General features: G+C 42.3%; 1 protein-coding gene across 12 annotated transcripts in view; it reads right to left on the minus strand.

Annotated features, from left to right (window-relative positions):
• Positions 1–14,295, minus strand: part of MAP4K4 (mitogen-activated protein kinase kinase kinase kinase 4) — a 171,325-nt gene that overhangs the window by 34,082 nt on the left and 122,948 nt on the right. For 11 of the 12 annotated variants that reach the window (XM_027641438.1, XM_027641447.1, XM_027641457.1 and 8 more), the window contains 3 exons: positions 6,222–6,383; positions 4,033–4,119; positions 3,121–3,354 (listed from right to left, as the gene is read on the minus strand). In XM_027641438.1, coding sequence (XP_027497239.1) covers positions 3,121–3,354; positions 4,033–4,119; positions 6,222–6,383 — 483 coding nt within the window. The remainder of the gene's footprint in view (positions 1–3,120; positions 3,355–4,032; positions 4,120–6,221; positions 6,384–14,295) is intronic. The other variant, XM_027641466.1, reaches the window with a different exon arrangement.

Genomic DNA, 14,295 nt, shown 5'->3' on the forward strand with positions numbered 1-14,295 from the left:
AAAGTGGTAATTGTGTCAATACGGAAAATCCATACTAGAAAGAGAGGAGATACAGGAGGCAGTAAGATGTGAGATAATATGAAGAAAGACTGGGCTTCTTTCTGCCTAGACTAATTACTACCCATCAGTATTTTCCCCACAAACAATAAAAAGGATATATGAAAACAGAAACAACTTTACAATATAAAGGTACATTTCCCACTGCTGTCCCTTACTTTAGTTACCTACTGTATGAAAACAATGGTTTTGGATTATCTGCTTTCTTGTGCTTCTCTCTTTGGCAAAGGAAAAAGAGATAGGAGGATATACTTCTCTACCAGGTAATACTGGAGCCTGTTCGGCTTTAAGTACAAAAGTGTAGGACTGATCATCCTCTCTCTTATCAAATACTCCCAACACAACCTCATAGGCTGCAGAGGACAGCCCCAGCAGCTTGTTTCTTGTTCTCAGGAAGGTGCAGAAGTGATCATACATTAATGTCAAGAGCTTGTTGAAGGAAAGACTAAATCAGAATGTGCTTAGTCTTCAGAAGAACATCAAGCAAGGTCCCCATGCAGAAACATTGACTCTTCCAAGGCCACAGCATTGAGAACAAAGTGAGAGGTATGAAGGCAAGAGACAGAGAGAGGCTACAGGCAAAAAGTAAATATCCTCCTCAAATTTCCTAAGACCGTCTGTCACTGGAACCAGGGCAGTATGTGCGTTTCTGCCAGAGGAGCTGTCTCTGAGGAATGCTAAACTCCCAGAATTTTATCAAAGCATCAAAGATCAACATGGTAGCTTGGGCTGATTTCATGTGCTTTAAACCCTTGTGCCTGAAGCACAAAAACAGTACTGGGATGGTTTCCTAGCAGTGACAGTCTGGAGAGACTGGTTGCCAGAAGACAGAGGCAAATTTCCAGGACTCCTCACTTCAGCTGGGCTGCTTTACAAACCCAACCTGCCTCTGCTTTCCAAAATTTGAGGATGTAACAGTTTGCCTATGGGAACAAGCAGACAAGCTTCTGCCAGGTCTACACAAAATACACCACATCTTGGGAAGAACAAGGAGAATGGAAGCAAGCATCTTCACCGTACAATTATTTTCACCACCGTGTTCAACTTCACAGAGCCATCCTTTAAAGTTTAAAAAACAGGTCAGACTTCTTGTTATGAATAGAACAAGGAAAAGCCCCAAGTCCTTCTGTCTGAAGGAGCAGGTTTTCACATCTCTAGCAGTAGACGATAGGAGGTTTCTTCCACAAAGCACATGAACTGCATGAGCCACGTGTCTTCAAAACCAGGCAAGAAGTGGGAAAGAGACAGAGAGTGCATCCCTGGATAGAAACACACCCTGTTCCACTCATCTGACTGTCTGGACCTGAAAATGGTATTAAGCTCCAACCTCCTCGCTGCTTCCCAAAGCCAATTTTAGAAGTCCTTTGCCTTATATCCTCATTGCTACTGCAATGAGTTAAAAAACTGATCACCATTAGACTTTGCCAGAACAGGAAAGTTAGTCCACTTCAGCTTATCACCCCTATGGTCAGCATCTCCCCATATAGAGACTTTCTCTGAAGAGCAGTATGTCTGAAAGTATGAGGCACAGAACACTCATTCTAATTCACTATTTTATGTCAAGAATGATGTCAGAGTTAATGCCTGCTCTTAAGATTAACTGGTGTCACTCCCACTGCCAGGCTATACTTCTACCACACTTTTTAAAAAGACTATTACACAGCAAGCTCTGGGAAGATTTGACTACTAACTAACATTTCTGTGCCTTCATTCGTTCTAGCTAGAGTAATCTCAAAAGAAAAAGACTACAACAGAAAAATAGCTGAGTCACTGGTTCTTCTAATGGATGCAACACTTGAGTCTTCATTACTTTCTCTCCTTTTATACCCTGAAAGGAAAATGTAGCACATACAGTTCTGCATCACTCCAAAGCCAGCATTCAGGCCAGACAGAAGTGCTGGACTGGCACTATGCTTTAATTGAGATGGGCCAAGAGAGTGCAACAAGGACCAGAGGGCTGGCTCCATGTCTGCACCACTACATACCAGTACGTCTGAATTTATTCCAAGTAAGAGAGATGTACCAGATACGTCAACCATCAAGCAGAATGGATGAGATAGCACAAACATGGTTTATGAAAAACTTGGACAACGGCATCTAGAAGAAAATGAGTTTGTGTCCACCAAGCCCAAACAGCAATACTTCAAAGACTAAGAAGCACTACTGGATGAAGGCAAACCGAGAGCTATTTTATCATGTTCAGCAACCCCAAGGATATTTTTTGTTCTTGTTCCAAAATGTATTTACCTAGTTCCCACAGGCTGCTGATGAATGCCTTCAAGAGCTTTGACTAGCATTGCCCAGTCTGGTGGTTTGCGGGAATTATGGCGCTCAAGGGAAACATAAGAATAAGACCACTGAAAGAATGCCAAGTATGCATCAGAGGCAATTACTTGCTTAGCTTACCCATGGACCAGTGGAGACAGGGGACCACTCACTGAAACAAACAGCACATTGGTGACTTCTGATCGACTTGTGAGTGCCTGAAGTCCAAGAAGGCAGCACCACAAAGTTTCAAAAGAGCAGGACGTGATCTCAGAAGAGAATACTTAACACTTCAAAAATGAAATTAATGAAATTCTGGTTTGTGTTCATGAGAAGGAAATTTTTAAGAGCATATGTCAAAACATGTAAAAATGTGCTGTGTGCAAATATCCCTTATACGTTTGTGCTTTCCAAATGACTCTCAATTTCCAATCACCAGCACTTGCCAGAGACACAGATAGCCAACAGCACCAATGCTTCCTACAAAAACATATCTGATGAAGCACAGATGTAACTTCCTGATGTGATGCTTCCAAAACTAGGTCCCTTTAGTCTGCAGCCTTCCAGACCTTCTTTCTAACTTTTATATATACCTCAAAACACTGAACTTCAGTGATTGCAGCAAAACTAATCAGAAGTAGCTCTCAAGTTTGGAAACCAGTGGCCAACAATTTGAAGTATTCTGCCTCTTATGAGTGACGCTTTGGCCTCCAACTGTACTGTAGCAGAACTGCACTCATGCTGATGCAAACAGGCAGAGGAGCAGTTAGCAGATTGCTGCCCACAAGCAGGACTTACCTCACGTGCTCTTTCAGCAGGCTCATAGTGGGATTTTGGCTCAGGGGTATGATAGCTTTGTTTATTTCTTTCTTGCTGCTGCTGCTGCTGTTGTTGTTGCTGCTGCTGCTGTTGCTGTTGCTGCTGCCGCCTGTGATCATGCTGCAGTGACAGGAGGTAGGCTTGCTCCTGCTGCAACTGGCGCTGGAGTCGCTCTGCCTGTCGGTGTTCCTCCATCTCTCGCCATCTGTATTCCTTTGAGAGAACAGGTGAGTAATTCAAGACATGACATTGACTGTATGTTGGACGTGTCCCTATCCATCCCATTAAAAAGGCACCTTTCTGGTTGCTGTTGTGACTTTTTTTGTTTGTTTGTTTGTTTATTTCATTGTTAAAGTGTAACCAAGAACTAAGTTAGACCCATATGGCTTGTGTCTCATGTTGGGAAAGTCAAGAGAGTACTGCTAAGCTTGACATGATTGGAGAGTTATGTCAAAACTGATTTTTATTAAATCAGGGAAAAAAAAAAGAGTTATTTATGCTAAATCCAGTGTAAAGTTCATAAAACAATGACTTAGACCAACACTAGGCCATTGTACCCTGGGGTGAATTTACATATCATGTGTGGTTTTGATCTGCAACACAAGCACTCTAGTTCTTCACTGAATGCCAAGGTCTGTTCAGAAACTCGACCACCACACTAGAACTGTTCCACTTTAACATAAAGCCTCCTCTTACTGCCCAGAAAGCAGTGTGACCATACAGCACTTCTCATATGTGCCTGTCAGCCCACAACGCTAGCATAAATGGCCTTTTAATCAAGCTCCTTTGTTGTCATACTGTCAGTGCAGCTGTGCCCGACTGAGGGAAGCCTAGTACTGACTGGATAAATGGATCCTATAGCTACTGAACAAAACAGATACAGTGCTTTACCAGTAACATGGCCTGCTCCTGGAGCAGCTGCTGCTGTAGAATTTCCAAGTGCCGCTGCTCCTCTTCTAGCTGTCGCCTGATATACTCCTGTCACATAGAAATTACCCAGCAATAAATTTATTCAAAAGGAATGCATCAGAACCCCCTGGGTGGAACACCACACGCTACTTCCCCAGTTCAGCTTTAATGAGAAATGCACTTCAGGATGGATTAGTGCCTGCAGAACAATTTAGGAAGCCCTGCCTCCTAAGCATTGGATTTTGGCCCCTTCTGTTCTGAAATTTGCACTCCTGCAAATGTTACGGGCACAGGCCAGAGCTCGTTTATGTATTTTGGAAGTGGTTTCAAGAAGCAGCAAAATGCACTTGAAGGTTTCGGAAAGTTAAAACACAGCAAGTCTGATTCAACACAGCCAATACAAAGTCACATGCAAGTTGTATTAAACATTAGTGTGTTGCACTGGTGCGATGAACTGTTAGCAACAGCTAGAGCCAGGCATAGTGTAGGCAGAGCTGGAGCAAGCTCCCCCAAAGGGGCTCTGCCAAGTGCAGTTGGGACCTGCCCTGCCATCTCCCCTGCTGCCCTCACCAGAAGCTTCTCCTGAGCAAACACTGCCAGCCTTGTTGAATTATGCGATGGTTATGACACAAACAAACATCCACCAGGAAACAGATATTAGACCAAACTCGCTTGCTTTCTATCCATTTCTTCACCTGCAGCCTCAATAGGTCGAGACATTTACCCACTGCTTCACCTACCCCCCGGAAGAACTCAAACTCTGAAGCACCAAACCCAAGCTGGTAACATCCTATCATGCAATTAATGGAAGTATGTAACATGTGCATGCGCGCACACACACAAGCACACGCACACAGTTACAGTGTATGCATAAAGAAATTAATGGATCAGTGATACAATGATGGGAGTTATAGAAAGTCTTGTGACAGACTGATGAGATACACTATACTGTTGTTACGCACATCGGCTGAGCCACAGTTTCAGTTAACAAAAATTCTAAGAGGAGACATGTCTTTTCTTCTAGAAAAAAGAATAAAAATTCAGAGTGGTTCAGCTTGGCCACATCAATTAACCATTTGTCATTACCGGCACTGTGCGTAATTAGCATTTCAACAGTTTAAAAAGCAGCTGGGGGAATACCCGGTGTCTGCCCAAAAGCAAATTGCTATGCAGTAATTAGAGATTTTCCATATATTTATTCCCATTTGTTAGTCTTCTCTCCTTTTGACTCAAAAATCTTTGAAACATACACAAACACAATAAAATTCCCCAGTAACACGATCATCAGTGATCTCAAATACAGTGACTTTATGTAAGAAAAAATTAAGATGTATCAGGGCCAAACCTAAAATTACTAAAGTTAATGAGAAATTTACAATCCGTCTCTAGGACAGAAGTTTTGGCCTTTTATTTGGGATCAGTATTTTGCAGTACATGCACAGTAAGTATTGCCCTGATTATCACCCTGATTAAAGTTATTAAGGGATTTTAAAACATGCAGATTTCATGCATAAATATAGCAGCTGAATTTCATAGTTTAACAGGCTTCTCACCTGTACTTTCAATATATTAAGGGCATACTGACATAACTCAAGATATACTTGGTGCCTGAACTGGCATACATTATTAGAGCTGATTTTAAAAAGACAGAGAGAGTAATTGTATATTTAAGTTTTAAGAAGGAAAACCCTCTGCAGCTCAAAGATTCCTTCTCAAATTCAGAGTATGCAAAGTTCATGACAAGCCTCTGACCAATTCTGGGTGGCAGAAGTTGACATGCAACAGAGCTGCCTTTCTCTTGGGAGGCCTTCTGAACAGGGGCATGTCCTGCAAGAACCACTGATCCAGCAAGACAAGCCTAGAAACAATTTTCAGCCCCAGCGATGATTTTGCCAATTCTGATGATTTTTAGTCCAGCTCAGGGGCACAAGCTGAATTTAGAATGAGTACTGCAACAAGACTTCTTTTTTTTAAGGGAATATTGAGTCTGCCAGAATTTTCCATAAAGCGCAACAATCTATGTTAGTGCATTTGCTGTCAAAGACAACAAAGATGAAAGAGTTAGTGTTAGGTTGCCTCTAAGCTGCTTTAGGCTTACTAATTTTTAAAAAATTAAATTAGAATTTAGAAGAAACAAACCTATTGCACATATATCTGTATCATGGACTCACCTGCTCCCTTTCTACCCTCCTCTTTTCCTCCTCTGCTCTTCTTCTCTCTTCCTCCTCCTTACGCCTCCTCTCCATTTCTTCCAGACGTCTTTTTTCCTCCTGTTCTCTCCGCCTTTGCTCACGCTCCTGTTGCCTCCGAGCTTCCCTTTCTCTTCTTTGTTGCTACAAAAAGGGAAAAGAAACCACAAAGTTTTACTTTTGTTGTTATCAAAGAAAGAGGTGGGGTTGCTTTCCATAGTGGAGTGAGGACTGGCAAGCTCTGCAACTGAGTGACAAAACATTTTATGCAAGTGTTCCACCAGGAAACTAACTCATAGCCAGCACATATCTGTCTCTAAAAGCAGCCTCGCATACTCTCTCTGGTTTCTTCATGCGCACATACAAAGTCACGTACCATGTTCCTGACAACTACGGTGTGGAAGTGTCATGCGCACATACAAAGTCACGTACCATGTTCCTGACAACTACGGTGTGGAAGTGCACTGCTCTCTTCAAGAGAGGTTAACACTGAAATCCCAATCTTTGAACAACTGTTGAACTCAAATCTTAATCAGCGACAACTTCCTTGACACCAGCAAATTATCTACAGTTTGCCAAAAGTGAATTATCAGCCTTACTGAATCAGCTAACTCAAATGACAACTATCTGAACTTTCTGTAAGTAACTTCTCTCTTAAAATAGTTCATGGTCTGCTAAGAACTTGGTGGTGTTGGCCCAACGTCCAAGCTCAGTTTAACGGACTGCCCAGACTTTGCCTAAGAGAGACGAAAGGCTGACCAATAACACCTCAGCCCCTCCCAGAACATCAAAAGCACCTATATGTAAAAGAGGAAAAACAGCTGAACTAAGCTTTTACATTTACACAGATAAGCTTCCACACATGACCCAAATACAAACTGGTGCTGATAAGTCTGCTCAGGTCTGAAAATAACCTGGAAAACAGCTCTAGAAAGCATGAACTGATTCATTTATGTCTACAGAGCACTACATATGACTTCAGAGGAGACATTTTAAATGCCCATACAGTCGTGACCAACTCCTCATGCACTTCAGCAGAAGCATCCAGTTACTCCACCTACCTCAAAATCCCAGGCAGCCTCCCACAACTGCCTAAGTGTCAAAAGACCCAGCTGTCTCCTTTTCAACCATCAACTGGAAATATCTCTACATTTACTTCCATTATAGGTTTCTATAATACGCTAAAAAATATAGAAGAAATTTAAACCAAAAAATAGTAGGCACAAATTTAATCCCGGAGACAAAAATGAAAACGTATATTGGTTATTCCTTATCACATTTAGGTTAAGGTTAATACTATCACTAATTTCTGTTGAAGCAAAGCTGCCACAGATTTGCCAGTCTAAAGGTACTCCAAGTAGTCTTGCAAGAAAGAGCAAACTAAGCTTTCATTTGGGTTCACAAATCCAGTTACTGATGTGCATTTCATCGTTGTGCTCAACTGAACAAGTAAAAGTTACTTAATGGGATGAGTTTTCTCTGCTTGGCATGTTATCCTGCATTACTATGAAGTAAATGAAAAATCAACAGCTTTTTCACCTTCTGGAATCAATACTGACATGACAGTGGATAAGAAACATGGGGGGAGGGGCACAGGAAGATGGTTCTTGGGGTTCTCTGACCTTTTCTTCAATGAGAAGTAGTGGATGTCCCATCCCTGGAAGTGTTCAAAGACAGACTGGATGGGGCATTCAGTGGTGGAAGGCATCCCTGCCCATGGTAGGAGGCTTGGAGCTAGATGGTCTTTAAGGTCCCTCCCAACCCAAACCGTTCTGACTTCATGAAGTAGAAACACTTAATACAGGCTGCTTTCCAATTCTCTTTAATTAACTTCAGTTCGGGGAAAGATGCCACTTTCTTGAAGACCACTGTTCAAATACACCCGACAAATACACTGTTCAAATACACCGGTAACTATGACGCCCTCCTTCCTGGCCCATAGCATCATCCTGGGTTCACTACCACCTTCCTGTGCTCTTTTCTCCCCCTTATTTTCTGTATCTTCTCAGAAACACAGCTTCCTTGCTCTTGCATCTCTTCTAACTAAATCCATTTACCAGCCTTTTTGCTTGTGCTTAAGCAAGCTCTCTTCAATGAAAGCAGATATAAAAATAGCAAAAAAGCGCTGCAAGGCAGCTACGGCATACAGTGCATTTCATAAGTTTCACTGCTTCCCCTCCCTCATTTTTTAAACACTGTAAAAGGATTAAGTAGGTACTTTTATTTCTGAATACACACATCAGTGTCAAGCAATTTCTACTTTTAAGTCAATATATTCAGGTGCTTCTTGGCTAATCAAGTCTGACAGGCTCTTTGTTTAAGAAAACTAAGATGTGAAGTACAATAATATTGTTGCCTTGAGGATGCAAGAGACAGCACACTGTTGGCTGGCTAATATAATATGCACATTTATCAACTCAAACAATATTGTGTTGACATTCTTAAGCAGATACATTGCAAATCTTGAGATGGCATCATTCTCACTACAAGGAAGATGGGCAAATTCATTGCATCTTGAACTAATTCAGAAGTATTCAGCAATAATTATAAATAACAGAACTTAATGTGAGAAAAAAAAGTCACAGATTGATTAAGAGAGCTGGTTTCCCATGGCATCAAAGAATAAACAAAATCAATTTTTAAAAGATGAGATTTTTAAGCAAACCTTGATCCAGGTATCTAGCTCAGTACAACAGTAGATATTTATTACTCAGCAAAAAAAACAAAAGGAGGGAAAGAAGGATTCTCTGCCACCAGCATGCATTGAAGTCAAATCTCCAAAGCACAAATGTGCTATTGCCTGTGTGCCAAAGTACACAGAGAGATGTGGTTTCTCAGTCTCACTTCCACCTTCCCATCAGACACCGCCTCAGCGCCTTGATGGGCATGTGGGAAAGGAGGTACCTGGCACTGCAAGAGCCCGCACAAACATCTTGCATGATCCCCTTATTCCCAAGATCTAGCTGGAAAAGAAAGATTTCACTTCCTTTGTATGTGGCCTTTGAAACCTCAGAATCAAACTACTGGTCAATAACAAAATGGAATTTACTTTTAACAAGCTCAGGGAAAGGTAACCTACAGTGACAACCTTCTCTTGGGTCCTAGTCTACATCTTGTCAAAGCGATGGCAAAGCTGGTTGGTGCAAAGCAAGTTGCATTGATCCAAGCTGGGTCCAGATCTTCTTTAGTTGGATATGGTATTGCCAACTTTCCAGCACGTCAGATAAAAAGCTTATTTTCAAGGAGCTAACTATAGACCAGAAGGTAAGGGCAAGAATTCTTCAAAGAAATTTCAAACATGCCAAAACAGAATTCTGACAGAGCCCATACTGCCTCAAATTACTGCATTTCACAAAATGGGCATTTACTATGCAAACAACATTAAAAAAAAAATAAAAAAAAAAATCCAAAAAGCACACATAGAAAACATTGTGTCAATACTCTGGTTCCTTGTCCGGTTCTCAGGTACAATAACGACAATCTCATAATGGAACCTAATATCTCGAAACTGAAAGTCCATGCAGTAGAGCATGATGTACCAGGAGGGGGCAATGCAACTACACATGCAGTTGGTGTATACCAACAAACTCAGGGTCTTCTTCATACAGTGAAATGATGAAGACAGATATAGATCCTCTAATTTAAAATTCATAAAATATTATTACTCTGTCTTATATTCAAAGATTGATAAATACATATATTAATTATTTCTTTCACAAAGAATTAGGTAGTCTGGTATCAGCTTAAAAAGAGATTATTAAAGAGACTTTTGCTTTGTCCACACTAGAGATAAACCAGAAGCAGAAGTTCTTACTCAGTACCAACCCAAGCTGCAAGCAATTCAAATTAAGGAGATACAAATAATCTTCCCCTCTGAAAAAGACACAAAGCCCTGGTAAAAATTGCCTGCAAGTACACCTACATTAGCATCTTGGTTCAGATCAGGAGGGCTCTTTTGAAATGAATCAGCCAATCGTCTCCACTTATCCAGTTTTGTTTCATATTTTGAAGATGTCTTGGAGTGCCAACCACTCCTTTTGGACGAAATTAAAAAGGCAGATGCACTCCAACCACAAGCAGGCACACAGTCTAGACCTCAGCTAGTCCAAAGGAATTCCTCCAGTCTTTAAAGACATGGAGTGAAATCTTCAGGTCCTCAGCACTTTAATTATTGGACTCCACAATCTGCTTCTACAGGACTGTACTACTTGCCAGTGGAGTTATAACCTACCACTTCAGAAACATCCCTTAGGTTCTCATAGCCAGGGACAGAGGCACCATTTAATGAAGTTATCCTGAACTGTGGAGGTCCAACAAAATGGGATTCCAGCACAGTCAATTTTGAATTTTCCAAACCAGACTTAGTTTTGCTAAGTACAAATTCAAACACCTTTTTGATAGACAGCAGTTGTCTCCATGTTGCTGAACAGAAACACAGATACATACCTGATCAGCCAGAACAGCTCGGTTTTCTTGTTTGAGCTATCTAAACATTTACTTACATAGATCACAGAATCACAGAATATACCAAGTTGGAAGGGATCCACAAGGATCATCAAGTCCAACTCCTGGCCCTGCACAGGACCATCCCCAAGAGTCATCCCATCTGCCTGAGTATATTGTTGAAATGTTTCTTGAACTCTGTCAGGTTTGGTGCTGTGACCACTTCCCTGAGGTGCCTGTTCCAGTGCCCAACCACCCTCTCAGTGAACAACTTTTTTCTAATATCCAACCTAAACCTCCCCTGACACAACTTCAGGCCATTCCCTCGGGTTCTGTCGCTGATCACCACAAAAGAGATCAGTGCCTGCCCTTCCTCTTCCCCACACAAGGAAGTTGTAGACTGCAAGGAGGTCCTCCTCCATCTCCTCTTCTCCAGCGTGAACACACCAAGTGACCTCAGCCGCTCCTCATATGGCTTCCCCTCGAGGCCCTTCACATTTCTTACACTGAAGTGTCCGAAATCGCACACAATATTCCAGGTGAGGCTGCACCAGTGCAGAGCAGAGCTGGACAGTCACCTCCCTCAACCAGCTGGTGATGCTTTGCCTGATGTCCCCCAGTACACGGTTGTCCCTCCTGGCTGCTGGGCACTGCTGACTCATATTCAACTTGCCATCAACCAGGACCCCAAGCTCCCTTTCCATAGCACTGCTTTCCAGCATCTCATTCCCCAGGCTGTATGTACAGCCAGGGTTGCCCCATCCTGGTGTAGAATCCAACACTTCCCCTTGTTGAACTTCATATGGTTGGTGATTTCCCAGTCCCCTAATTTGTTGAGGTCTCTCTGCAGGGCCTCCCTACCTTCGAGGGAGTCAACAGCTCCTCTGAGTTTTGTGTCATCTGCAAACTTGCTTAGTATCCCTTCCAGTCCTGTATCCCAGTCATTCATGAAGATGTTGAAGAGCACAGGGCCTAAGATGGAGCCCTGTGGAACCCCACTAGTGACAGGTCACCAGTCTGATGTTACCCCATTCACTATTACCCTCTGTGCTCCACCCATGAGCCAATTGCTCACCCACCACATGATGTGTTCATCCAGTTGTGTGATGGACAGTTTGTTCAGAAGGATCCTGTGAGAGACAGTATCAAAAGCTTTACTGAAATCCAAAAATATTACATCGACTGGCTTCCCTTGATCAACCAGGTGGGTTACCTTGTCATAAAAGGAAATTAGGTTTGATAAGCAGGACTTTCCTTGCATGAAGCTGTGCTGGCTGTGACCAGTGACTGTGTTGTTTTTCAGGTGTTCTTCAATACTTCCTAGAATAATCTTCTCCATAACTTTACTAGGCACTGAAGTGAGACTGACAGGTGTGCAGTTTCCACGGTCCTCCTTCTTGGCCGTTCTTGAAAATTGGGACCATGTTCACCAGCTTCCAGTCAGCTGGGACCTGTCTGGATTCCCAAGACTGCTCAAAAATCATCTGGAGAGGTTTTGTGGTGAACACAGTCAGTTATTTGAGGATTCTTGGGTGAATCCCATCAGACCCCATAAATTTGTAGGGATCCAGCTGGAGTAGCAGATCACACAATTTCAGGGTCAACTGGGAACTGATCATTCTGGCAGTCATGGTCTTCCAGCTCACAGCACTGAGACCCCCTTGGTCCATTATCTGTGTTGGAAGACAGAGGCAAAGAAAGCATTAAACACCTCTGCCTTGTCTCTGTCCCTGTTTGTGAGATGACCATCCTCATCCTGCAGTGGACCAATGATATTTATATATAGTCTATTGCCATTAATGTATTTGAAAAAATTCCTTTTATTGGCCCCCACATTTCTGGCCAGCTTCAACTCCAGTTCAGCTTTGGTTGCACGAGTTTTCTCCCTACAGCAGCAAGAAGCATCTCTGTGTTCTTCCCATGTCACTTCACCTTGCTTCCACTGGGCATAAACCTTCCTTTTTTGCTTTATTTCCAGAGAGTATCCCTGTTCAGTCAAGCTGGCCTTCTGCCTCACCTGCTTGACTTGCAACATTTGGGAATTGCTGCTCCTGTGCCCTTAGGAGGTAAACCGATCAGCACTGATGGACTCCAGCACCTGCAAAAAACATTTTCCCAGGGGACTTTACTTACTAATTCCCTGAGCAGTCTTAAGTCTGCTCTCCTCATGCTCAGAGTTGAGGTGTTGCTGGCACTTGTCCTCCTGCCAACAGAGATTTCAAACTCAGTTGCTTCATAGTCACTGTGGCCACCAATCTCAACTTCGCTCACAAGATCCACTCTGTTAACAAGCAGCAGATCAAGTAGGGCATCTTTCCAAGTCAGTTCCCTTAGGATCTGTTCCGTAAGTTGTCAACCAGGTTTTTAGGAATCTTCTGGCCTGGGTTCTACCGTCTGTGTGATGATCCCAGTTAACTTCTGGCAAGTTGAAGTCCCCCATAAGGACAAGGGCAGTTCACTTGGAAGTGCCCTTAGTTCCTCAAAGAATAATTTGTCAGCATCCTGGCTGGGAGGCCTATAGCAGACTCCCACGATGACATCCGCATTTGTTTGCCCCTTGATTCTCACCCAGAGGCTCTCAACTGTTCCACTGCCAACTGTGAGCTCCATATATTCTAACCCTTCTATAACATACAGTGTCATCCCTCCGCCTCTTCTGCCCTGCATATCCCTCCTGAAGAGCCTGTAACTGTCCAACAGGGCACTCCAGTCATAGGACTCATCCCATCAGGTTTCACTTATGCCATTGATGTCAAATTTCTGGGACTGGGTCAAAACTTTGAGCTCCTCTTGTTTGTTCCTCATGTTGCATGCACTGGTGTAGAAACAGTTGATAGTCTTTATATGACTTTTAAAGGAAAGTTGAGCGTAGGACAAATAATACCCATCCCAAAATGTCTCAGGTCCTTTCCTATACTTTGACCACATATCATTTTCACCTTTTCAGGAACACACAAATTATAAAACTTGTTGTTCCTGCAACAAGTTTTAGAAGTCACCTATATGCCTTTTAAAAAGTAATCTTTTCTCTAATACTGCTGAGAATTACAGTTTTGGCAGATGTCCTAAACACCGTTCCTGTTACAGTCTCGGTCAAAACTGTCTAGGCTCTGTGCCAGCATTGTAAGAACAAGCCCTCAATTTTAATATAGAAAGCAGGGAAGGGGGGAAGTATATGCAACTTGTCCAGGAAGATTATCTAATACATAAAATTCTAACAAAGAATATTAACTGGGTATATGCAAACATAAACTTACTTTACCTAAGAAAAAATTATAAGAAAGCAAGGCTTGGTAAAAATATCAACAAAGCTATGGAAGCCCTGAGACTCAATGCCTGACACTAATCTTAACTCCCATTACCAAGCACTTCATTGTTTACTGGCTTCATCAAATCAGGGGGAGTGAGTTAAGGACAAAGTGACAACATTCCAATATTTTGGTCTTCAATTGTGTCACAACACTGATGTTTATCTAAATATATGTCTACCACCCTTCCCCCATATGAAAGAGCTTGTTTTGGCTGCTATTTTGTTAAAAATCACTTGGGATCATACATTTTTCCAACACCAGATCCAACAAACTAAATGGGGTTTTTTGTGAGAGCTAAATGT

Source organism: Corapipo altera, unplaced genomic scaffold (genome assembly GCF_003945725.1).
Source record: "Corapipo altera isolate COAL_440 unplaced genomic scaffold, ASM394572v1 0, whole genome shotgun sequence".
In the NCBI taxonomy this organism is placed as follows: domain Eukaryota; kingdom Metazoa; phylum Chordata; class Aves; order Passeriformes; family Pipridae; genus Corapipo; species Corapipo altera.